General features: G+C 35.3%; 1 protein-coding gene across 1 annotated transcript; it reads left to right on the top strand.

Moving 5' to 3' along the window:
* Positions 1-20: 20 nt before the first annotated feature.
* On the top strand, positions 21-27,993 carry LOC135072597 (chitin deacetylase 1). Its single transcript, XM_063966570.1, has 12 exons — positions 21-154; positions 2,877-2,983; positions 9,822-9,933; positions 11,532-11,659; positions 12,334-12,476; positions 14,130-14,172; positions 14,865-15,041; positions 16,805-16,943; positions 17,456-17,559; positions 20,505-20,647; positions 22,636-22,857; positions 26,826-27,993. The coding sequence occupies exons 1-12, from the start codon at positions 61-63 to the stop codon at positions 26,905-26,907; spliced, it is 1,494 nt and encodes a 497-aa protein (XP_063822640.1). The 5' UTR covers positions 21-60; the 3' UTR covers positions 26,908-27,993.

The following is a 27,993-nucleotide window of genomic DNA, read 5'->3' as shown; positions in this document are numbered from 1 at the left end:
GCTTGGTGCGCCGGCGCAGCGCGGCCGCGGCGCAGTGCGCGCGCGTCGGTGAAAGGTGACATGTCGCGAGTACGAGTGAACGGCGCACGGACCGCCATGGCTAGCCTACCTTATAAGACGATACTACTTCTTATCTGTGCTATTCTCGGAAATGGTTAGTGAAATATCCCTATTTTTTACCAGTGCCACGCAACTGCTGCAGCGTTGTCGTGTACAGGAACAAAATCCAATGCAGCAGTTATTCATAACCTTATGCAAGCGATACGCCGATCAATTTGTTAACTTGTACGTAACTGTTACCGCGAAATGATCAGTGAAAGCTATTTGCAAGTTAGATACGAGTTTTGGCAGACAACTTTTAATGGGCGTATGTGAAAGTGTGAGAAAAGTTAATTCGTACGTGATTTTTTGGTGTATTTTTCATGTTTACCTTCATCATAGAAAGTATGAGTTAGTCGCTAAGGGACCTAAATGTAGGTCCTACTTAATTAGAATTCGTCGTGTACGTATGTACTTCTTTCACTTGACATTGAGGTGTGCGACCGGTTCCAGTACGATCGAGGATATTGACTTGGCTACCTGCTAAGTTATTAATATCCTTACAGAAACCAGAAAAGTACATACTTACTCAAACATGATTGAATATCACATTCCTTTTCCTCCATTCCCTTCATAATAATTATAAAATAGGCTATAGGTAGATTTATTTTCGCGTTAAGCATAAGTTAAGTTAAACGCATCGTAAATAACGTTACAAGTTATGCATACAAACTTGATTCCGCCTGACCTGTCTTTTTGAGACTCAGTGCGCATACGTGCACGTTTCCTCCGAATTACAACGCTACGTGCAATCATTACCTTGAAGAGAGTCACATTTAACAATGATGTGAATTTTGGCCGATGATAACTATTATACCTTAAATATGCCTTTGTACTTTTGAAATTTTATGACATTGAGTGCCTAAAAATTCCAACAGAATTCTTCGTGCTTTAACTGTGAAATGTTCAGTCGTTTTGTCTTGAAGTCGATTAAAAAGCAATAAATTCCCCTTCGTTCCAATAGATCCTCTATCTCGAAAGTCATTACCAAAAGTGTAGAATATGAACTGGAATTTTCTTAGGCTTATTTTTGTGTGCACGTCAACATAATGTATTTTTAAAAGACCTAATATCAATTTAATTAGGTAGGTACATCAGACTTCCTTCTTCTTCTAACAAATATTGTAAGTAGGCACATAATTAGGATCGAAATTTTAGAGATACCTCTCGTACTACATAAATTTTCGTAATTGTGTTAAAAATTGGGTAAATTGTGAAACGACACGACAGACATTAAGCTTTTAGCAATAGGATATACATAGGTATGTATCCTAACTTAAGGTCAAAAACCGGTTTTAAGCACTGAATATTACCGCCGTACATATATTTACTAGTTACGTATGTGAACGGATACCTACCTACCATAAGAACCTGGATGACTATTCTCAAAACAAAATACAGGGATCTATTGAGCCAAATGCCAATAATAGGAAAAAAATGTCAAGCCAATTCATGACGACGGCATCTTCGTCTCCATTCATCCCATTTTCCATCCACGTCGCTTCTGTTATTCACGAAATACGAATTGCTGGAACGCGATCCACACGTATTTATTAAAATATCGCCAATGCCTATTGAATCGCTCCCTTTTGTTTTAGGTAGGTAGGTATTTCTATACTCGCCTTTCAATAGAAACTAAAACAAGTGAAACTTTTAGTAACACACAATATTGCAAAAGTAATTTTATTTATCGACAGTTAGGTGAGATATGTTATTTATCAAATTCAGTCTAACATTTGTCTAACAAAATGTAATTTTAACACATGTGATTTTGATCGTATTTTGACACTTATTTCTACGTTAGATTGGATGGAAGTAATTACATAACTATGGCTATTATTATCTACTATCAGGCGAGTTATTAGTGCCACATCATAACTAAACTTATAATTATGAGAATACTTTACTTTTGCCTTTGACCTTTCGTCGACCGGTTGTCAATCGAGTTTTTATCAGAGGTGTTAAAGAATCGTGACTTCCTTCTAACTTTAATACGGGCCATTTAATTATGAAATCAAATGAATCATCTTTCAATCAGGACTACGATACATACTTTCACTTTCAGCAAGATATTGAATAGATCCAAATAAGAATTGAAAGAACATAGAGACTGTTACGATGATAATAGTGAATGCTATTTGCATTGTTATAAAACGTTATGCCATTTCGTTAAGCATATAAATTAATTAATTATGAATAGAACGTGATTCTTATTCAAATGTATATTAAATGATTATTAGGTAGAGTAAGTTTCAAATGGTAGAGTCCCAATTTCGAAAAATGTACGTAGTTTTTACACAACGTTTACGTTTAAATGGGCACCGATATTACAGTGTGAGTCGGAGAATCAAACACACCTCCTCACAAACAGTAGTAATAAATAAGTAAACCACATTTAGTTTTCATCACACAATCATTCAGTCTGTAATTTTGTTTAGATAACAACCTATGCCTTTTTAGTAGTAAAACTTTCGAATCACATAAAAGTAGGTAATAAATTTTCCGAGGAAGTTAATTGAACAATTTATAGTAGGTATGTATCTGTTACATAGTTCGTGGACTAAGTAATTGTAGGTCATATAATATTACTCGTTTTTGTCGTCTATAGGCGTATCTTAAGTTACATAAAATGAGATAGGTAACGCTAGCGAAGAATAAAATAACCATGACTTATGAGATAGTTTTTAAAATGAATACCCATGAGTTCAGAACATGAAACATATCCTAAACTCCTTAGCTAAATTTGAGAGGTTAAAACTACCTTTTATGGCTTTCAGTTAGTTGCCAGAAGGACAAGGACAAGGAGGAGGAGTTTGTTTGTCCAGAGGGCACGCAGGGCAACGGCAATTTTGCGGACCCCGCCACTTGCAGACGCTTCTACCAGGTAAGCACACACTGCCCATTAATTATAATTGAATTGGCACATTATAGACACTTAGGGCATGCTTGTTAATAGTTTAACCTAGGATAATGGGTTTTTTACTTTACCTACATGTTGGTTTGGTGATCGACGATCAGTGACAATATACCTACTTATATTTAAAGCAATGCAGTACCTACCTATGATTACGTGTCGATGTTAAATCATATTTACATTAATATTTACACTGTATAGTTTTAGAGTAAGGAGGTAATGTAGGTATAGTATACACAGCTTCCTTGTTTTGGATAAAAAAATATTTAGACTGTGAATAAACCATAGGCATATTATGTCCCAAGTATGTATTTTCTTTTAGTAGATGCCATACCATTTTCGATATTAATACACAGGTATTTCTGACATCATATTCATATAGTAGAGACGATTACATCAAACACGCGTGATATAAATCATATTGTTACGGTATTCAAGTATGAACGATGCTAGATTTTGTGTCCGCATAAAAATAATTATGAAAGCGATACTAAGCCGTAATCTACCCAAAGTTAGTATACAGGAAGTGACTACTTGCTTTTCTCTAACTCGACTTATACAATAGGTTATGACACCATAAACAGGTTATATCTTCCATCAAAGAATTGAGAATGTTACTAGGTATGCAAAATCACTTGAAACCTATGTTACAGTTAAGCTTTTACATTTACAAATACATTAGTTTTTATTTCATTCAAAAATACCCAGTAGTTATGATTTTATAGGCATTCAAAGTTCGCTTAAATATTGAGTCCCGCCGACGGTCACGTGACCCCGCGTGACGTACATTCACAGTGTCCGCTCACTAGAAAACGGATATAAACATACTGAAATACATTTTTTTTTTAAATACAAACTTATTATACATATTAACACCCAGACCCATCACAGAAATTAAAATTGAACCAAACCCAAACTTGATGCGATTGTGTCGTTTTATTGCGAATTACCTTCCAGCTTCATCATTAGACCCTGATTACTATATAGAATTAAAATACTCATCAATACAAAACGAACGAGCCCAAACTCGATGCATTTAAGTCGTTTTATTATAGAGTTCTTATGGCCACCTTCCAGCTCCATCATCAGATCAGCTCCATATCATCATAATATTGCATGGTCATCCAAATCACGCGTGTTTGCGAAATTTCAGCTTAATCGGTTGCCTGGAAGTGGCTCTTAATTCAGCTTGCAAGATTCCACCCATACAAATATGAGCCAGTCACTGTAATATGACGTCACGCGCATAAAATGGCGGGCCGGCCGCCGCCCGCACTTTTAAAATTCAATATCTTGGAAACTAATTGACGTATCGAAATAATTCTTTCACGTGTATTTTTTATTTTTAACAGAGAATACAGAAAGCTAAAAAACAAAATTAGTGAACATTCTTCATTAAATGATGCATTAACAGTAGAGTTTATGTAGAATTTTATTCAATTAGGTCTAAGGATAGGTGTATTCCACTTTGATCACCTGGATTTAATCACCAAAGTGATCAAAGTGGACTCCAGACAACACTTTGGTGTCCATTGATCATCCATGGATAAGTTCACTTATAGGTGATCAAAGTGCACCAAAGTGTCGCTTGGAGTCCACTTTGATTACCTGGGTGATCAAATCCAGGCGATCAAAGTGGAATAGATCTCAGGATATACATATACATGATGGCCTTGGACTAATAGTTTCTTCACAAATTAATGACATAATAACTAAGCATACGAAATTAATGGTAATTAAAGAAATCGTTTGGTTCGTCGTATTGACATTTTACTATGTTGGTTGACCGGTTTCAGACCAGTAGAGCAAGAATGCTGTTGATAAAAATACTTACTACTTGGTAGGTAGATTGATTGTGCAAACTAGTGATGCCGAACATATCGATAGGACTATCGATAGAAGGAATTATTTCTGAAAAACTAAACTCGTGTCGTGTTCAAGAAATAAAATAAGTAGTTTCGATATTGTAGAGTCTGATTTGGTTGTAATTATGAGCTATTTTGCTATAAAATATAGCCTGATGTGTTAGCGACTGAACTATTGCTACTATTTTATTGCCGTAATTACATTTAATTTTATTTACATTTTATTTATCGATACTATGTAATCAAGCCGCACTAGGCACAAGTGCAAAACCGGCTATGAAATGGTAGTTAGACATTTATTATTCTAGAGGAAAAGTTATATGGTAATATATTTTTAATTGTAAAATCATTTAAAACAATATTAAACCTGATTGCCTCTTAACATATTCACGTACGAGTATACAGGGTGTCCCGTAATGTAACGTCAAGCCGGAACTGGGTGTTGAGGCAAGTTGTGCTGGTTATCAGAAAAATAGAAAAAAAAATCTATGTGGCATATTTTAAAAATAATAGGCATTTTAAAAAAATCAAAAAATTCTACTCCAGGTGACGGTCCTTTTACTCGTGTTGCCACAAATCTTCACTTTTTCCAAATTTTTTTTTTGTTATGTAACCCTGAATAATGCTTCTCTAAATTGTTATCAAAATTACAAAACCAGCTGCTCCAACTTGGATGAAAAAAATACATTATTCCCAAAAAAAAATATCAAAATAAAAATTTTGCCTAGTTTAAACTGACTGTACTGAAAAAAAATTGTACTACGCGAGTGTGGCAAGTGACGTCATAATTTGGCGCATTTAGTAAGGATTCCAAAATGGTATAACACTTTGTAAAATCTTGCTGTAACTGTCGACAATTTTTGTTTATTGGAAATAATCCCGTTTTTAATTTTATCTACCTTGGTTAAAAATATTATTCTAATGTGCCCAAAATTCAAGTTTCTGGCTTAAGTGAGGTGGAGAAGCCATTTTAAAAGGTATGAGCGGGACGGAGAGGGCCACCTTACCAAGCAGGGATGTTATGGATATCCGTAACCGTAACCGAAACTATCGGATATCCGAAATAAAAAAATATCCATAACCGTAACCGAAACTAATTCAAAAGTTACGGATAGTTTCGGATAAAGGCCAAACTGCAAAACTCTATGAAATCTGCAGTATACACGCCACAGCTGCAATGCCGCGCTGCCGATTTCATAGTTTTGCAGTTTGCGGTCTGCGGCCCGTCTTGGAATTGTACCTTAAATCTTAATATTTGTTACCAACTTGTCTGGCATTCGCTGGCACCATCTAATATGCCAGCCTGTTTTACCTTTATCATACATAGGTGTCGTCTTAGTTGGTACATAAAGTAGCTATGTGGGTCACGCTCACGCAGCATCTTGCTATTTGTATTATACCTACATTTTTGAAATTCTAATAATTCCGTAACCGAAATTATCCGAGACTTTCGGATAATCTGAAATGATTTCATATCCGTGACCGTAACCGAAACCGGTATAATATTATTCTAATATCCGTAACCGTATCCATAACCGAAACTTCATATCCTTATTATCCCTGTTACCAAGTACAAATGCAGGCAGAGCAGGTGGGGCAGGGTGACTTTTGTCACAGTATGTCAACTACTAATTACTGTCAAGGTGACAAAAGTTTCTGTGACTGACTGTACGGTAGTCAGTCACAGAAACTTGAATTTTGGGCACATTAGAATAATAATTTTTAACCAAGGTAGATAAAGTTAAAAACGGGACTATTTCCAAAAAACCAAAAATTGTCGACAATTACAGCAAAAATTTACCAAGTGTTTATACCATTTTGGAATTCTTACTAAATGCGCCAAATTATGACGTCACTTGCCACACTCGCGTAGTACATTTTTTTTTCAGTACAGTCAGTTTAAACTAGGCAAAATTTTTATTTTGAATTTTTTTTTGGGAATAATGTATTTTTTTCATCCAAGCTGGAGCAGCTGGTTTTGTAATTTTGATAACAATTTAGAGAAGCATTATTCAGGGTTACATAACAAAAAAAAAATTTGGAAAAAGTGAAGATTTGTGGCAACACGAGCAAAAGGACCGTCACATGGAGTAGAATTTTTTGATTTTTTTTAAATGCCTATTATTTTTAAAATATGCCACATAGATTTTTTTTTATATTTTTCTGATAACCAGCACAACTTGCCTCAACACCCAGTTCCGGCTTGACGTTACATTACGGGACACCCTGTATTGCAAACTGGAAATAGAAAATGATTTCGTTTAAGTGCTAACTGACATTTTAATTAAACACTTATTTTGTTATTTTTGTTTTAATTCAGAATTACTTGTTTTTAACACATTGAATTAACACAGCTTTTGTGTACATATATGATACACAAAAGCAAAATGTGTCAGGCGAGATCGCCTGTCGAATATTTTATGTACCTAATAAACAGCTTTTATGTGAAGATTCATGAATATTAATACAACAGATTGGTTAGTAAAAGTGTTCTAAATGCATATTTGGAGTAAAACAATTTCCGAATTAGCATTATTAAATTACTGTGTACCATTCAAAGTTTTCTGTGTTGGGAATCACTATAATCCACAAAAAGAAACAAAAGAATCGAGACGAAACTTTGATCTTCTCATGTTTTTGTCGATTTTATTGAAATGTTTTGTGAACTTGTCAAAAAACATTGACTGGCTCGTTGTGGCAGACGACGTGCCCTCAATTCTGATGAAGCTTCACGAATAATCACGAATCTCCGCGACGTTTCTTGGTTTTTAAGTTCACTTAATTTGTAATCTTCAGACGTAGATACCTTTCGTGTGACTTCTAACGGAATCGAGGACTACGTATGATAAAGTGGTTGCTTCAAAGTCACATTTCCATGATTTCCAGAAATAACCTACATCACCGTCTTTTTCTATCCCTTTACGTGTATTTTTTAAATAGTACTTACTTAGTTATTGAGTAAACTCAATTAAAATAAAATAAATAAATAAATAAAATAAATTTATCATGTAACTATGTAAAGTGAGAACGTATCGTTAATATTTGCGGACAGAAGTTACTGAAGTATAAGTAAGGACTACTATCCTATTTTTTTTAAAAAATACTCTAATAATATAGGCCTACTTGAAGTATTAATCGTTACAACTTTAAATTCGTTCGAAAGCATTTTTCCTTTTCTGAAAATAGAATTAATTTATTTATAGGTACGTAAATGAAAATTCCTTTCATCCAGAAAACCTTTCATTAACCATACTTCTTTTTATATCGCTAAAACGTACAGAAGTCTATTCTTACTGGAGCTCTTAATTAAATTTGAGCGTCTTTAATTAATTGCTTAACAAAAGGGTCGCTTCTCAGATAAATCACCGAAGGCAGATAGATAATGAAAGTTTCGTATAGGTAGATATTAATTATGTCCTCGATACGATCGCGCTGCGCTAGGAATGTTGAATTGCCTTTTCCCGCGGCTCCGCATGCGTACAATTAGTACCTATCGTACCTATGTCATAGAAATAAGACATAATTCCGTCATCAGTCACAACACCTACTGGTTCTTACTTCTTCGAAATTGTATGTACAAAACTGACACTTGTAGTAACCTACATAGTTTAGATTGTTTACGTATCCATCCATAGACATCTATACAACTATGTTTGGCACATCCAACTACACATTGTGTCTCTTACAGTGTACAAATAATCTAGCCCTAATAGTACTGTTTCATCAGGTGTTTCAGAACCCGTATACCTAGGTAGGTATGTCTTTGCTTTTACACTATTAGAAATTATTATTTACTATGTTTTACTTAGTTCAGCTTTATTTCATCGATCCTTCTAGTATTAAAGCACACATATTTGATAGCGTGCGATACGTTTTGCGCATATTGAGTGTATAGCCTGGGGTATCGCGCGGGTAGAATATCAATCTAGAATTTAGGACTTCAGATGATGTGTTGCAGCAGATGACTGGACTGAAAACTTTATCATAGAATGAAATAAAAATAGCCAGACAGAGTCTAGTCTCAGACTTTTTTTGCAAACTAGCACTTATTACAAAGTAGGTAAGTCCGTATTATTAACCGTACTATTATATTGAATTTCATTAAAAATATTTATCAGAACAAACCGACCTTCACAAATGTGTCGATAATTAATTACCACTTAGAAATCTGATATTTCCGATACAAATAAATTAGAGATTGTTAATTATTAGCAATGATAAACCTATTGCGGGCAGATTCCATGTTACTATGGGCAGATTATCAGTACATGCTAATTTCTATTTGATGCGCATGAACGACTTCGAATGGGATCAGTTATTTGATTCAAACCCTTCAGCTATAAGATAATAAGGAGCAGTAGAGTCATAGATGTCCATGTGTCCCTGTAATGGAAAGCTCGAAACTTGGCTTGGTTACTGAAATTGGCTGAATTTCAGTGTTTCCAAATTTTGCATCACTTGGTGTTGCCATACCAAGCACAATTTTATAACACTTGAATATATTTTTAATTCAATTCATATTTCAGTAGTGAGCTGAGGTGGGTAGATAGGTTAAGTCCGGCAGCAAATCGACGTACCTTATCTTGAACCAGCGATGATGATGATAGAAGAGATTCGGACTCCCTGATAAATCACTTGACAAACATGACATTCATGGTTTGGGACTTTAATGGTAGTCAAGCTGTAGATCGTGTTTGAAGAGTTGCAGTGGTGGGAGCAAAAGATTAAAAAAGTCCCGTTTCAATGATGAAAAGCAAAAAAGCAGCAGACAATTCACTGTAAAATGTCTACTTGCATAAACTCGTTTTTAGGAACATTTTTGTTTGTTTGAAAGCGGTCATTCTGTCTTTCGCTGCGTAAACATCAGTCAATATTGATTTACATAATGTGCCAATATATTAGTACGCATCACGTGAGTAATTATTCATTCGTTTTCGTTCCAGTGCGTCGATGGGTACCCGTACTTGAATAGATGTCCTTCTGGATTGTTCTTCGACGATATCAGCAAGTTCTGTACCTTCAAAGCTGAGGCGAGATGTGGTCCTATTGCTACCAGTAAGTAATTTAATAATAATATAACTATAACAAACAATCTGGAAGAAACTTTTTCTGTATGTAGGTTTTTACGCCGAAAGCGCTGAAACCATTTCAAATTCTATGAAGACTTTTTGTAATTTGTCGAAATCCACAGAGATGTAAACATGAGCAAAAACTTTAATATTGTTCTAAACAGCATCTCATCTCATTTTAAAATAAAGATAAACCTACATAACTTAATAAAATAACATTAGGTATGAGGCTAAACATATTATTTTTGTATTTTGTACCTACAAACCCAGAGTAAATTTTGTAAAGCGTGAGAAATTTCACGAAGGTCTGGATTAGCATTTTATATCAAGCGAGTATTTATATTTTAAACAGCAAACTCCGTAAAAGTTGGGAATTTATTTTAAAAGTTATTCTATTTCCAAAGAATCTCGCCTTTACAGTAGCTTTTAGAATATAGTTTTCAAGCAAGTACGTGAGTGGCGTGCGATAGGTCCTATTTTCAGATTCACAGGTGTTATGAAAAACATGAATAATTTATTTAGTGCCAACCTGTATAATACCTACTTCATCACCATTTCACACTGAATAGGGCTGGCACAAGCACGCGTGGTTGAGACAATATATTATGTAGAAGGCGGTTTGCGGGCTCTATGCTTTTGTAGAAAATGTATGTCATCTTTAATCTCAATGAACACTTATTGGTACTACAACAAAAAAGTTATTAGTAATAGCAGCTATTCATAAACAGGTGAGATTTATGGCATATTTTTAAATGAAATGGATTTGTGCAATATATTTTTGCAATCTTGACTCTACCTACATCAATAGGACAAAACCTACAGCATTTAATGAGCTAACACTGTCGTGCAAACTTAGGTGGGCAGCTAATTATGTCCCAACGTCGCATAATGTTGAAATATGCCCATCATTTTGTGGGCAGTTTGTGATGTGAGGTAGTTAGCTAAAACAGCTAATCTACATGCAGACAGTCAATGCGTCGCTTGATGAATTTTTGAACACCGCCGCGCTCGGCTGCCCGACGGTAGTAATTAATTCTAAACCACCAATTGTCGAGTTGTCATTTTAAAACGATTGAAATTGCCTAGGCATCGTGTCGTTTGTTTACTAAAAATAACTTTGAGTGTTTCAGAAAATACCTTTATGACGTTTTAAAATGATACGCAATGATAAATCTGATTTAAGAAGATACACGTGGAAAATAATTTCAAGATAAATCGGCTTTAGACAGATTTGAGAAAATCCAGACAATAATCGAAGCGTCTCTTTATTTTTACTCCCATGTTTATATTCACTAATTAAGAAAACAAGATTTATGAAAAATAAGGATTCTTACGTTTTGTTTTTAAATTAATCCTTTCAAGGACGGGTAATCCGTACCTAAGTACGGGCAACGTAAAAAAGAAATAGCATTAAAATATTATTGATTTTAGTTTTGCTTTTTAAACGAATATACTTTAAAAACTTCGATGTATTCAGATGTATTATGGTGACTGTAAGAACTGTTAAAAATCATATAAATTCTTGTCTAAGAAATTAATAAGTATTTTGTGGCACTGTAATAAAGTAGCTATTCCAACTTTCAGCGCAGGCTCCCATCACGGAAGCGCCTCTAGACCTAGCGACCAAGTGCGACCCGGCTGAGTGCCAGTTGCCGTACTGCTTCTGTTCCAAAGACGGCACTCTCATACCCGGCGGCATTGACCCTGAAAATGTAAGCAATTATTACTATTTTGGTAACCGATATTAATATCGACGATCTCATAAAGGTAGCAGAAGGGCGCTGGATGCAGGCCGCTACCAACCGGGCAATATGGAAATCATTGGGGGAGGCCTATGTTCAGCAGTGGACGTTCTGTGACTGAAATAATGATGATGAACCGATATTTTGTGACTCAAGTTTAGTAAAGAGAGTCTGTCCTTAGTTTTAATTTCATATCCAATACCCATTTGCATTTGTCACGAGAACAACTATTAGATTCAGTTCAGTTCATGAATATGACCTTTACTATAACAGTAAAAAAAAACAAGATAGACCAAGTGTTTTTAACGTTGATGTTTTCAGTTTTGTCATTGACCCACTAAAGGTGAATTCTAAAGACTATTTTTTGTTATAATAAGCTAAAACTGTTATTTGAAGATCAGACAAATTAATTTAAAAATAATATAAAATTTTAAGACCGATTCACAAATAATTCTCAAGTAACTGAACAATTAAAAAGCTGTCGTAAGCATCGTTGACATTCTTCACTTTAAACACTTTCTTCAATTTATATAAACCTTGAGAATTTAAATTCACCTCGAGTGAAAGTCGGTGAATAAAAATGCGAATTATTACGCAATTCCACCGAGTATTTAGATGTAAAAGTTTGTTTTATTACTCGGCAGACTCCGCAAATGATCATGCTAACTTTCGACGGGGCTGTCAATTTGAACAACTTCGAACTATACAAGAAAGTTTTTAACGGCAAGCTGAAGAATCCGAATGGCTGTCCCATACGTGGGACGTTTTTCCTGTCTCATGAATACAGGTAAGAACTTTTGGTCTTTACATTACTTACTTTATAGATTTTTCATCATAAGTGTTTATGCACATGGGTTGCGTTGCGCTATAATTTAAGATTTTGAATTATGGTGTTTTAGCTTTAGAGCGGGTTAGTTGATGGAATCAGTCAATAATTCTAATAAGACAGCTTCTTTAAAATGCTTTTCTTATTTCTGAAAGCCCCATTAACTAAGTATAAGTATTGCTCTACCAAATGATAGATCATATAGTTTTTGTCAATAAGATGGTAATGACAATCCAAATTCCTCCTATTTTCTTCTCATCTCACGATTTCAATGTCACTCGAAGTTTTCTTAGTTCGTCTAATAAATTTAAAAACGACTCTACACAATTTGTTAAATACACAATATAACAGATCCCGATTGATAAGACTACCATGCGGTGTTTGTGTTTAATTCCACTCGATTTATAGTATTTCAATGTTCACACAGGACTTTATACACTCACATGGTTTTGACGCCAAATCCAATATTGCAATGTTGCCAAATTGTACCAGTGCATTAACCTAAAAACATAATTTGAGCTGTGAATTAATACAATCCGGCTGTAATTTGGTTTTGTTTCTAAAAGGATTAATTAGTTAAATGTACACGCATTATTGAATAATGAGAGCTATGTCGAATTCCTGTTAGACAATATGTTTTATTGAAACGCTTTGATCAATTATTGCGGGTGAAAATAGAATGGCCATTCATTTTAGACCCATCGCCTTGGGGCGTGTTTTATGTTTTCAAAAAGCTTTTAATTGATTTTTTATTTCGTAAAACATCGGATAAATTGTCTAGCGGATGTGTTTTTAGTGTTCGGCAACTCAAAAAAAAAATTCATGTGATGTGAGGTGGCAGACGAATGTAAATAGTCAAGAAAAAAATGAATACTTATTTAAAATTGTTTTTAAAATTAAACCTAGAATAGTGAAACTTGCAATTGGTTTGTAAAACAAGCAATGATCTGACTTTTTTTTGGAATTTTAAAATTACCTAATGTTCTCGTAATTTGCAGTTTATTATGTGGCAGATTTGTACTTAAGCTACAGTTTGTTTTTTAATCCGACATAATTATTTTGAGGCATGGAACACTCAGTTCCATTTCAATCGTATTTGGCCGGTTTTTGCGATATGAAATGGAGGGAAAGGTTTATAAATAAATAGTATGCACAATGTACATACACTGTACACATCAAAAATCCATACACTTATAATAAACCTACTTAATAACATAAGTGTGATTTATTTACACGAATAAAATAAAGATTTTGCAATGATTGTTTGTAGATTACTGCATTGCATCCTTGGCCTCATATTGGTTAGCTGGACGACTGACAGAAACGGAATTCTACTATGAAGTTGCAAGCTGCCCGCTTGTTTAAAATAAAACCACTCTTACGTTCGTTAGCAAATAGATAGGTTGTGGTTGAAAATGTTTCAAAATCTTTCTGGATGTATTCCTAGGATTTCAGTCTGCAGGAAATCTAGGAAATTATGATGAGAAACGTTTTTATTAGGTTTGGGGCTATAAAGTTAAAATGGTTTAAAACTAGGTATGAATAAGATTTAGGTAATATCAACTTGTATTTATCTTTATTCCTAAGTTTCATTGCAAATGTATGTTTTTTCAGCAATTACGTCCAGGTTCAGGCTCTAGCACACTACGGTCATGAGGTTGGTATAATTTTATTTTTAATTTCAATAATAAGTTACAAAGTAATTAATTTAACACTTACGTTGCATAATTAAAATAATTTAAACAGGTTTTAACGCGATACGCGGATAGGAAACGTCAGGCAAATACAGGTAATATTTCAATATTACTTATCCGCGTACCGCGTTAAAACTTGTTAAAATTATTTCAAGTTACAAAGTAACTAATGAGTATGGGTGAAGGCAACTTATTTTTTATGTTTTTCAAAACCACAATACAGTTACGCAATGAAAATAGTGAAGAGATTCCTTTTTATATTACGTCGGAAATACTCGTAAACTATACAATAGGCTAGTTTCCTAAAAAATTTTTTTTAGTCCGTCATGTTTAATATCAAAAAATATTGGACACCTATATTTTTATTTTTCAATCTAACAAATAATTACATAGTTATGGTGCGTTGAAGTTCCGCGCGACGTCACAAAGTGCGGCACTTTTATGCACTCATTGACGTCATGGGCCTCTTCTTATGAACTTTGGCGCGCTTTATCTCTTTAAATTTTCATTAGTTTGAAAAAGTGAAAAATACATGTAGAGTATTTTTTGATAAGTTAACTGACGGACTAATTAAAACTCTTGCTTTTTGACCCAGGAAACATCCCTATTTATACTATTAGTATAACAGTTTATATAAGTGTCCCCTCTGTCCCAGATCGCCACAGGCACGGTGTCCCAACAGCAAGGCCTGCAAGACAAAGGCTACGAAGAGTGGGCAGGCGAGATGATCGGCATGAGGGAAATCCTGCGACGATTCGCGAACGTGTCCCGAACGGAGATCGTGGGAACGAGGGCGCCGTTCTTGAAGCCTGGTAGAAACACGCAGTTCAAGGTAAAGTAGAATTTAGACAAGTTATTTAAGGTGTAATTTCCTACTTGAATTGATAGAAGGAAGGCATCTGGGCATCGGAAATAGATCCTAAATAGTGGGCAGGCGAGATGATCGGCATGAGGGAAATCCTGCGCCGATTCGCGAACGTGTCCCGAACGGAGATCGTAGGGACGAGAGCGCCGTTCTTGAAGCCTGGTAGAAACACGCAGTTTAAGGTACAGTATTACATATACAAACTGGGTTAAGGTGTAATTTTAATTACAATAACATGTCCCGCACCAAGATCGTAGGGACGAGGGCGCCGTTCTTTAGGCCTGGTAGAAACACGCAGTTTAAGGTAATGTAGTAGGTATTTAGACAAGTAAGTTAAGGTGTAATTTCCTACAATTCTGTAGGGTCCCTAAATTGAGCTAGTATTGACCTTAATTTTGAGGCCAAGTCAAAACTGTTTTAGTGTCGGACTGACCGGCTCGACATCCAAAGAACACTGGTTCAAACTCCGTCGTCCACTAAACTATTGTGATTTACCCATTCCTAACGAGGTGTTAGTTAAAGGGGCTTTTTAAAAATAATATTTATCATTTTACAACAGGAACAGGTTTATAATTTAACCCGCCTCAGATTATTATCCCGAAAATCGTGTCAACGAAAGTTGAACTTTATGTGGGTAAACTTTTGCCAATACGCGTTGTCAGAGAGCTTAAACACTCTATTGGAATATTCCGAATTTTGCTGGCCCTAATACGACTTCGCCATAATAATATAAAGCATCCCGTCCGTTAATACAACCTGTATTTCGAGCTTCACTTCCATTACTTAACATTTCGTCCTCCCTATTAAGTCGTTGCCTACACCGCGTGTGTGCAACTTAATTGCTAAGTAAATTGTAATATTTTAGTGCTCCGAAATTCGGAACTGGTTTGTGGAGACTGCAACATGTCGTCCCAGGCTTACAGTTGGAAATAAAGTTGGGTTTCATAGTCCTCGACAGGCCCCGCATGTGTCACTTGAAAACATACAGAGCAGGGAAGGTACTTTGTGAATCACTTAGCTAATGGGGGGAACTAGGTTTGCTAATGTTTGTTCTTAAATTTCGTTTGTAAATGTTTGTTTCACTAATGAAATGGTTCTAGTTTAAGTCGAAAAACACAATAAAAATCTATATTTCGAAGCTCAGTGACCAGCCGCGGCATTCGACGTGTTAAAATAGTTTATTTTTGTGAAAGAGATTAGAGAAGTAAATAAAATATCATCTGCACCGTGTACGTTAAGACCTAAAAGGCTGGTAGAACCTTTTCCACGTAAAGCCGTAGGCTTATACAGTGCGCGCTGGGAATCAAAAACTTTGGTGTGTATCTACTGCTTTTATTTTGACGAAACGTATCCAAAGTGCGGCAAACGTAAAAATTCGGTGCGGTTTCCATCCATCCGGCCTACGAGAGGTCGGCTGACGAATTTTTAAAATTGGTGTTGCAAGTCACTTTTTCCAGTATTCAATGGATTCAAAACTTCTGATCAATATCCAATCTAAAAATTCACTAATAAAACTATGCACGTGTATTTGTTAGCATTAGATGGCTCGTGATCAATAAACCCGTAAGATTTATATTGCATTTTCAAGTATTGTCATCCGGCTCGAAGGGCCACTTTAAAAACATTGATAGTGATTAATACTTGTAGTGAACTTTAAATTAACTAGTTAAAGCAAGTAAAACTCTGCATATCTTTGCAGTATCTTTAAGCATACTTAATGTTGTTTGTAGGTGCTAGAGGACTTCGGATACATCTACGACAGCTCGGTAGGTGTCCCGCCGCTGCCTATTCCAGTGTGGCCTTACACCCTCGATTACAAGATCCCGCACGAGTGCAAGTCGGGGACTTGCCCTACTAAATCCTTCCCGGGTAAGTTTTTATGGAATTATACTGTAGGGAAATAGAAGGAGAGAAATAGGGGGAGAGAAAGAAAGAGGAAGAGAGATATAGAGGGGGATTTAAGGAGAGAGAAAGAGAGAGAGAGACTAGTCGAATTTTGAAGTGATTAAAGTGACAGTCGATTAAAGTAGCGACTGAATGTCACAGCATTTTTTTTCCCTCATTCCTAACGTTATTTCATTTTGGAAGTAATAGCAGATTCAGAAGAACTGGAATCAAGTTTCCAATAGTGTTTTCCTCACCTGATTGAATAGAACTTTAATTTTTTTTTTTTATGTGATAGGAGGCAAACGAGCAAACGAGCAGACGGAGAACTAATTCAGACGAAGAATTATTTCAGTTTGTAAATTGCAAGCTATAAACGTACTTTCCTTACTATTTTAATGTATAACGGACTCAAAAAGCTTCATTACGATACAAAATTGCGGCGTTTCGACGAACCCGTTTATCTTTCATCGAACAATGTTAACTTTTACAAACAGGACTTTGGGAGGTGCCATTCAACGCTCACTACGTGGAAACGTTCGAGGGAGGACACTGTCCGTATCTGGACCAGTGTGTACTCCACAATCATGACTCTGATGATGTAAGTTTTTTTTTATTTAATTTTGGATTTTATGTCAATTGGTCATGATTGATATTGCAAAACCACGTATTTCCATGCGCACAAAATTTTTTGGTAGGCAGTTTAAAATAAAACAGTTTTAGATTCTTAGGTACAAGTAGAGGAAATCTGTGAGGCCTTTGTCGCCTTTGTCCAGCAGTAGACGGCTGAAACAAACAAAGAATTAAAAGTAAGATTGTAAAAAATGTTCTTACCTTAATTGATTACCTATTTCGGTAGTCGGTCGTTAATTTTAATAATTATTTTCCAAACCTACACCAGACTAAAACGATCACACTTGTACTAACTCAAGTATTTGCTGAGGAGATGTCTGCACGAAACTTTAATTATATAACTGATTGCACTTCGCACTTTTACACTCGTACAGAAATAGCAAAAAGTTGGCTAAGTGGACAAGCTTGTCTGCTAAAGTTATGCGCAAACAGTATGTATGTAATTCATATTATAATAGAAGTATGTATGTGATTCATATAGGGTAAGAAGTACGTATTTTTCAAAACTAAAATCATTTATAAAAGGATGTCCACGTATTGGTGAAATTCGCAATTCATAATGCATTTAAACAAAGACCAATGTGACTAAAAGAGTTGTAGTAACTAAATGTTTATTTTTATTTGTGTTTATTAAAAAAAAACACAGATCTGCTGAAACGAATAAAAACTAACATAACTAGATATTCGATCATTCTATAGTTTTAATTGACGTGAGATAAGTAAGAGGCGTAGAATACAGAACACATTTCTTACATTATTTCAAAGTAACCCTATATACCCGTCAGCGCGAGGTGAAAATATCCTTAATGTGCCTGTCGCGACGTAATGAGCTAACAGGTTTTAGACAGCATATTCCTTGAATATCTTTCTTTTGTTACATATGACTAAGTAAGTAAGAAGATCTTTACTTGGTGTTGGATTTATACCTTGGAGTTATTTTAAGCATTTTGTGTACAACCATTTTTTATTCTGAAACCGGTATTGTTATGATGATGTGTAGGCGGTAGAGACGTGTCTCGTTCTCACAACCTTGACTATTTTAGTTTCAGGAAAAGTACCAATTATAATAATTACCTAAGTTCCTACTACAATTTTATCCTAAGCATTCACATACAATAGCAAACAAGAAAATATTTACGCCATTATAATAAATGAAAGTGGTAAAAATTGTGCACTTCTTGTTTAAGCATTATACATTTTATGACACTGCTTTTCACAAAGATTATTATTTGTGATATGCACTTGATAAGTTGCAGCAATATACCTAACAATATAAATGGCTAGTATTTTCTAGTTTAGGCAAGGATACTTGTAATACTCGAAATAAATCAGAATACCCAGAATATTCACGGCCATACCCTTGCCGTTAATATAAAACAAGACAATTGAGTCCGGTATTAATTAATGTTTAGTTATAAACACAAAGGCTTACCTACGCCACCCCTTTGGTTATAGGCTAGTGGAGGTTGACCCTGAACGAAACTGGCATTTTCTACTCGCTTAATTTCAGTGTTCTAAAGATTTGTGATTAAATAATCTAGTAACCGTATCAAGGAGTAAAAGTTAATTCAAAAGTAAAGATTTCTGAATATTCTAAGACATTCATTCATTCATAACTGTAACACTAATTCCATTTTTATTCGTTATTTTAGGACTTACTTAATCCATTTAATTGCTCACAAACAAGATTATCATTTTTTTATCACTCAATTCTTTTTCTATAGATCGTGATCTGAGATAGTTCACTTATGTAGATAAACTAGCGGCCGCCCACGACTTCGTACGCGTGAATCCCGTTTTTCCCGCTAATTCCCGTTCCGTGGGAATTTCGGGAATTCCTTTCTTAGTGCACCTCTACGGTACCTAAGCTACGTCCCTTCCAAATTTCAAGTGCCTACGTTTAGCCGTTTAGGCTGTGCGTTGATCTGTCAGTCAGTCAGTCAGTTTCTCCTTTTATATATTTAGATAAATACCCATTAACTCCTGCTTTGAAAAGGTAAATTAACATACAGAAAACTCTGGTCTCACCTACTTAAATAGAGAAATACTCAGTTCATCCTTCAGTCTTGTAATAAAATTATTATACCTTACAACCACTGTTTTTGGAATAAATAAATTAATGAAAATATGAAATGAAACGAAACTTACACAGGCTTCAAAAAGCAAGGATATATTTCAGCGTGAGATAAAATGGTTGATGTCAATTACAGTGCCCGGGACAACTGTTCTACGTAATAAACCTATCAGCACTATCTGTCGGCCGGTTGAGATACGAGCCCGTTACCGCGCGTTATCAAATCAATTACTTCGCTTCACAGATTCCGATGGTTTGGTTTTCACCGCCACTTTCTTTATTTGTTAGAGATTTTATAGAAAGAAACAGTAATTGTAAAATACGTAATAGAATAGAGAAATGATATAAAAACAATATTCTAGAATATGTCTTAAGGTAGGTCATGAATTTTGAATTTTTGATCAATCGCACTAGGTTTTTTTACCCTCTACGGAGCATGTGCTGATGGAAAGTAAAAAGATGATCAGGCGGTAGAAGCGAGATTCACCCAAAATCCTCAACCACAAAGAAACTCTTGTATCCAACTGTCGCAATACAACAATGCTCTCAACATTGACTTCGGCAAGATGGTTGTAGCTAGTCAGGCTTAGGCAAATTTATTTAGCCCTGTACCCTATACTCCCGACGCTGGCCAGACTGGTTGGTTTTCGTTCTTGTCTTTTAGTCATCTCTTACGACATCCACGGGAAGAGTGGGAACCACATGGGCAAAATAATTTACGCTCGTATTCACAAACATTACTATGAGGTCTCACAGTGCGCATGGACGCACACACGAACCAATCACAGAGTTCTATTCGGGCGTTAGTCAGTTACTTACTTGATGTGTTCTTCGTGCAGGTACTAGAGTGGCTGCAGGAAGACTTCAACCGGTACTACGAGCAGAACCGGGCGCCGTACATGATGCCGTTCCACACCAACTGGTTCCAGATCAAGGAGTTGGAGCAAGGCCTTCACAAGTTCCTCCGGTGGGCTGCAGACTTGTAAGTTTTTTTAATTTCCTTAATTTCTTTAGAGACGTGTTAGGTCTGTATTATGGTGTGTATTTAGCTGGAAAAATAATACGATTTTAGTCTTTAACATGGGACAGGAGGCAAACGAGCATTTTATTAAATCGTGTATTTTGCGTTTTTTTTCTCTTTAGAAAAACTTGCCTAAGATAGTAATTATTTTACTACTACCTATTTAGGTTTATCGAAGCCTGAATAACATGAAATTTAAGCGAGAAGGGTTCATAAAAGTGTTTCATTAGTAAATCTTTCAGAGATATTCAGGACGAAATAAAGTTCTTAATTCTACGTGACTTGAAAAAAGGAATTCTGAAAGAAACTTTTACATAAGTTAGTCTTATTTATAAGAACAACTTAGTCGGCAAGCTAATATTTTAACTAATTACTTAATTGCGAAAAGTCGAAAAGTTGTTATAGTTTGCGAAGCTTAAAGACTTGTCTTGCTTGACTTGTCTAAGTCTAATGCAATACAAACTTTGTCTAGAATTAAAGTAGTGAGAATTTGGTCTTAGAAGAAAACAAACATGCGGTTGATCCTTTTCAAGGTGATTCTGTAGATAATTTGCGAAGTTCTCAGACGAAATTTCTTGGATATGTTTCACGTAGCGTTTTCGATAAACAAATCTCTAGTGACCATACTGTAAAGTAGTAAGTTTAGCTACTCCTTGTCAGTAACAGTTATTAAAGGGAAAAATATTGACAGTAGCAATAGGTTTACACAGTTACAGAGGATTAAAAAAAGTATCCACTTGCAATTTTATAAATATTTGTATGAAATATTTATTCATGTTTATAATTTACTTTTTGAAGTTCCATAAGTGATTAACAATCTACTATAAAATTTAGACTTCTTCAACAGCTTGCGGTTTCACAGCTACATAACGTAGCATTTTTCTATAGAGAACATTTTCAGTTCAAACATCTGGCGGTCCAAATACTTAATGGCCGAACTTATAAATAAGCCTCCCGTATAGGTATTCAATTTCTTAGATAGTAGATATCTAGTGAACCTATGTTATTACCTAGACACTTCATAGGTTACCTAGATAATTATCTTATCTCGGTATAGGTCTAACAAAGTATTTTTATTGAAATATAATAAAGACGGATGGTCTGATTTATAGACATTAAAAGGTGTAGTTACATTACGTTCAGAGCATTCCAATGTTTTTTCTTTATTCCCAACCAAAACTAACACGTTAAATTGAAGAAGAAAACAAAACGTTACACCAATGTCGCCGTCAAACGTGTTAGTTGCGATGCACGTTCAAGTTTCTGTGATGTGCAGCCAGCCGAGTCAACCTTTGTTGCAGGCGGCTGCGCGAAAAGTTCCTTTGTAATTACAAGTCCCACGGCGAAAACTGAGCTAATAATTGCTCAGGCTTCCACTTGCATTCTATTTACAGGGCGCAGGTTACTAGTCCTTCTGATATTTGAACAAAGTCGCTCGAATACCTTTATAACAGGGCAGAACTTCGGACGCAAAAAGGAGATAACTTTTCTTTGTTTTATGAAGTTCCATCGGGCATATCTTTATAGGGAACACTCAGAAAGCTCTGTCCTATATTGGTTTTTTACCTACCAGGTTTTTTATTTATATTTATTTGCATACTATGTTTTAGCACAAACAGAGCGCGGTTAGGTATATTTATCTACCCTGTGAAGGTGATGCGAAAAAGGTTTAAAAATCTGGAGTTTCTTTGAACTTCTTTCCTACATTCGCGTTAAGAAAATAGTGATTTTTAACTTTGATTTGACAACACTGTTTGACCAATTGGATCATAGTAAATTAAAAAGACAATTTATGTTCTCAATTACCATTTGAAGTATGGATTGATTTTTACCACAGTTCTATACTTCTTACATTGCTGTTTTACTATTTTCTTAACGCGAATAAACTAACGTATGTAGATTCACATCACGTAAATAAACCATCAACATAATGATACTGTTTCTTCCAGACCAGACGTATGGTTCGTCACTGTAACCCAAGCGCTAACTTGGATGACAGACCCCAAGCCAGTCAAGGCGTTGAACAACTATGAGCCTTGGCGCTGTGACAATAAGGACCTGCCTGCTGCTCCTTGCAACCTCCCCAACAAGTGTGCACTGCCCTTCAAGCATTCCGACAGTAACTTCACCGACACGCGGTACATGGAGACTTGCAGCGAATGTCCTAAACAGTAAGTTTTACTTATTATTTCAGCTAGGCTACTCGCCGGATTCCACCTAAGCAGAGATGGGAGAAGAGAACATGTGCTGCCAGCTGCCTATAAAATCTTGTTAATAAAATCCTAATAGCTCAGCGTGTTGCCAGTGTTGGTATACGGATCTGAGACGTGGTCGCTTACTATGGGCCTCATAAGAAGGCTCAAGGTCACCCAAAGGGCGATGGAGCGGGCTATGCTCGGAGTCTCCCTGCGTGATCGAATCAGAAATGAGGAGATCCGCAGGAGAACCAAAGTAACCGACATAGCTCGCAGAATTGCTAAAATCAAGTGGCAGTGGGCGGGGCACATAGCTCGTAGAGACGATGGCCGTTGGGGCAGGAAAGTTCTCGAGTGGCGACCACGGGCTGGAAGACATAGCGTGGGCAGGCCTCCTACTAGGTGGACCGACGATCTGGTAAAGGTCGCGGAAAGAGCCTGGATGCGGGCAGCGCAGGACCGTTCATTGTGGAAAACCTTGGGGGAGGCCTTTGTCCAGCAGTGGACGTCATTTGGCTGAAACGAACGAACGAACGAGCTCAGCTTTGATAGATGGTTGGGAAGAGTGGAGAAAACATGACTCTACTTATTTGTTTAGCGTTTTCTAGAAGTGAGCTTTGCCTTTCAAGCAGGCAGGTCTAAATTCTTTCCGGTCTAAATAGTCCATTATAGCTTCGAAGGATACGCCCTGGTTGTTTTGTAAAGTTTTTGCTATTTATCTACTTAAGTAAAGGAGTCGCAGGAGGTATGAATAGTCTATTTAGTTGCTAAGCATTATCTCTCCTTTACACAACTTCGTTTTGGTGGAGTCCAGGCTTTACTTTAGTTAGACTGTGTCTGTCATTTCGCTGTCTCTTTCGCTCATCTCAAGATGCTGTCATGAGAGAGAGTGACGGCCACATTCAAGAAGGCGGAAGTCTTGCGAAACGGGTTCGCGACTCGTGGCTAATTAGTACAACTCAGGGTGCGAACTCCGTCAAATTAGTGCATTTCTCGGTATTTTGTAAAGAGACATGTGGTATCACTGGATTTAATTTAAAGTTTAAAAAATTATTTATGTACTATCGGGGACTCGGACGCCTTGACACCTTAAGGGCCTTAATTGTTTGCACACACACGATCGATTATGCTACGCCCCCGTTCATTCATGTTTCGGGTCTAAGCAGCGTCGGCGCACCACTGTAGATGTTTGCCCTAGCAAACCAAGCTCTATGTAAAGCGTTTAGGATTGAGTATTGCTTATTACCCGCATCCGTAGCGCTCGTTTGGCAACGTCGCATTTTAGTCAATTTGAAACCCAATAAAGAATCGCTACAAAATATTATATGGGGCTTCGTGTAAAATTTGAACTAGCGATTGCCCGCTCGGGTCACAAAATTGGTATCGCACATTCCGAGGTAACTGTGCAATTTCCCGAGAAAAAAGTAGCCCTTTCTATAATTATTGTTGATATTAAGAGTGTAAATCTAATGATATTAGTTTAGCTAGTTAAGGCGAGAAATACAAAATCATACAGTTACTTTCGAATTTTACTTATTTAATAGGTATTTAATTTATTCGGAACTTATAATTATAAACAATATGTTATTGAATTAATTAGTAAAGAGTGGAATATTTGTGGCTTAAAAACAATTATTGTAAGATCTGGCTACATAATAACTTTCTTAAATCCTTGAATGTAAATAAAAACCTATAATAGGTTTCTATTTATTTTTAATACATTAGTAACTTTTGTTTTCCGTTTTAAAGAAACACTTATCTACGTTATTACAATTTAATACAAATATTGCACTAGGTAGCAATGATCCAGGTAATTGGTCATCGTAAATATTATGATATTTATGTAGTTTTATTTCAAATTCAATTTTTTATTGCACATTAAGTGTCTTTACACAAGGTCTTAAATCAATAACAATTAAACTTCAAACTAAATAATACTTAAACAGTTAACAATGTATACATAAGTTTGTAAGTAAATATAAGAATTAATAATTATTTTGAGAGGTATGGTTCAGTAATCGCGCGGAGGTCAATAAAAAGGCAATCAAACAGTCCAATTACTAGCACGGGTCAACACAAAACAAAATCAATCGGTTATTGATCACAAAACTTCACAAAAAAACAAAGGAGAGAATATGTCGACAGTTCGCCAAAGCAAAAAGCAGACAGACCTCGTATAAAAACACAATATTAAAAAAATACATATCTATTTGTTTGTAACCAAATTCTATTATTAAAATTCTAAGGCTGAGTTGCACCATCTTACTTTAACTTTGACAAACGTCAAAAATCTGTCAAACTCCATACAAAAAGCACCGGTTACCGTTATACCTAGTTACGGTCAAAGTTAGGTGGTGCAACTCAGCCTAAAACTAAGAAAGATTGAAGAAAAAGAAATATTTCGTTTTAAACCTTAACCGTATGACAATAAAGTGCACAATGGTATTTCGTATTGCAACCTAAGCCCTGATTGTCTCTTATTGGTCGTAGTAAAAATATAGTAAAATGCGTAACCAATTAGAGACGGGGTGAGCACGTGACCGGAGCGATGCGCTTACGCTAAAATTTCTACAAAGTGGTCAGGCGGAAGAGTCCCCGATAGTACGTTGTGGTAAATGTTTTGACTTCGAGTTATACGACGTCAAAATATGCAATAATTTTAAACTGAAAAAGTCGAAGTAGAATTTTGATGTACAAATCGTTTACTAGACGACCATTTCGATGGCTCCTACGTATACTGGCGTAAGTGAAAAAAGTAAATTTTACAGGAGAGCCATTTTAGTGGCCAGAACCATATTTTTGGGTCATATCTTCTGACCTACTAAAACGAATTTAATGAAATTTCACATTTAGCCTTAACATGTAATGCTTTTGCTACTGCTGTTATCAATTTTTATATTTTTCTAATATATTTTGAGATTTTACGCATTGCCCTTTTACGTCGGCATATTTCTATAATTTCATGTATATTGTTCAACGTAAAGAGACTTAAATGACAACGTAAATATAATATTTTAAGCGATTACTCTCTTTATTTATGCATGTAATTATTTTAATCGTTATCATGTGCTATATCAATAATAAATCAGTTAGAAAAAGTCGTTTAATGTACCGTTTTACGTTTTAACGCAAATACGCCCATATACTGTGCTCGAGATTTAGTTAGGTCTTTTAACATAATGTGTCATATTTTTAAAAAATATAAATAACTTGAAAAAATCGAATTGCCTAAGGCGGGAATTGAACCCACGATCCCTTAGGCAGTTCGATTTTTTCAAGTTATTTATAATTTTCAAATTAGTTTGAGATGCGACTCTTAACGCTAAAAATTAAATAACTATATAATGTGTCATAATTTATAAATAAAACAATTTGCTAAATATTTTCATGGCTTTATTTAAGATTTGGATTATCAAAAATATATGTTGATGTAAGCAACTACTCGTATAGATTGACGAATCGTATGATTGGGCTTTATACGTGGCGTAGTTTTGCACATACGCCTATTTGCCTAAAATTTTATTTTGTATCTAATGGAAAAAAAATTTTTTTTTCTTACTGATGTTATAGATTAGAGCAAAGTGAAATCATTGCTTAAATAATTGGAAAAAGGCGTAAGCGGCAGTTTCGCCCTTATACGTAGGAGCCATCGATTTGGCCTAATGTCTACTAATTAAAGGGTAATTGTCGCTAAAATTAGTGGATGTTTCACGTATTACATTACTTAACTATACCTACTAAAATAATATTCCCAGTGAGAGTCAACCTAATATTAAAAACAGTGCAGATAAACGATTCGACTGCAATTCTAAACAAACGAACATCAAGTTTAGCGTTTATTCAATTTTGCGTTGTAGAAGCCAGGAAATAAGGTTCTCTCAAGGGAAACTCGATTCCTATTCAAATAGAAGACTTCTATGTTTCACGGGCTTATCTTTTTCTAGGTACCCCTGGCTGGGTGACTCAGGCGGCACCGGCATTCCTGGGAAAGACAACTACATACCTGACAATCTCAAAAGAAAGTAGTTTATAGATTAGTTTTTAGTGTATCCTGTATAATCTATCTAGGTTATCTTTCGATTCAAAATCTCAGATTTTTACTTCATTTTTCATGTTACCTAAAACTGTTCTATTCTCTCGCAAAGTTATCAATACAAATTGTACTTATACTTTACTTATTTATCTATCGAAGAATTTACCGCAAATATTAAAATAGATATTCTGGATAGATTATACTCTGTATATTATATTTAGGTTCTAAGAAAACGATGACTAGTCGTCGCCACTCACAATATAGTTTTAAAAGCTTTTTTATCGTTGAATTAGATCTTATTTATGACTAAAACTTCTTATAGAGGGGCTCGATCCGTGTTTTTCTCGGGCATATTTCTATTATTACGAAAACAGCTTTGTATGCTGGAACGACGGTCAAAATTCATACCTAACTATTTTATGTTTGTGATTGTCTATGATTTAAAAATAATTACAGAATCTACGAGTATGCTCGTGTATGGACTGAGTTTTGAAACTCGTTTCAGAATACGGGCTAAGGACCTTCATGACTGGTTTTTTATTTTTAACTTTTATATGGACAATAAACAGATCTCACAATCTAATTTGAAATTCATATTTGTCATAATAAAATAATGTGTAAATACAATATTTAGCTAAGTTACACTGTGACAAGGTTTATACGTAGTTTAATGTGAAAATGTGTAAACCTTTCTAATTATGATAATCACGTTTCAACTTTCAACGGTTTCCAACATAGAAGTTAAACCACTTATGCCATTTATTCAAAAGATTACCTACTTGTAGCAAAATATCAAAGATAAAGTTAGTGTTATAATACGATTGGGCCATAATATTACAGCGGTGTTTTATTAGCTAAATTAATTACTAAATCTACGCGAATATTTATTTGGGTACTAATATTGGGCAATTAATTTTGCTTTCAATAGTACTGTAAAATAAATATCTCCACGTTTTCACAATGTAAATTCTGTGTTGTATCAAAACAAATTATGTATTCTCAATGAGTACGGTGCTCTTTGTATTTGTAAGGTAAAACAGCTGTTTATTTGTTAAATAAAACGAAAATGTATTTCCAAA

Source organism: Ostrinia nubilalis, chromosome 6 (assembly GCF_963855985.1).
Source record: "Ostrinia nubilalis chromosome 6, ilOstNubi1.1, whole genome shotgun sequence".
Classification (NCBI taxonomy): Eukaryota; Metazoa; Arthropoda; class Insecta; order Lepidoptera; family Crambidae; genus Ostrinia; species Ostrinia nubilalis.
Note: the sequence above shows the minus strand (reverse complement) of the source record. Positions and strands in the feature narration are given on the sequence as shown.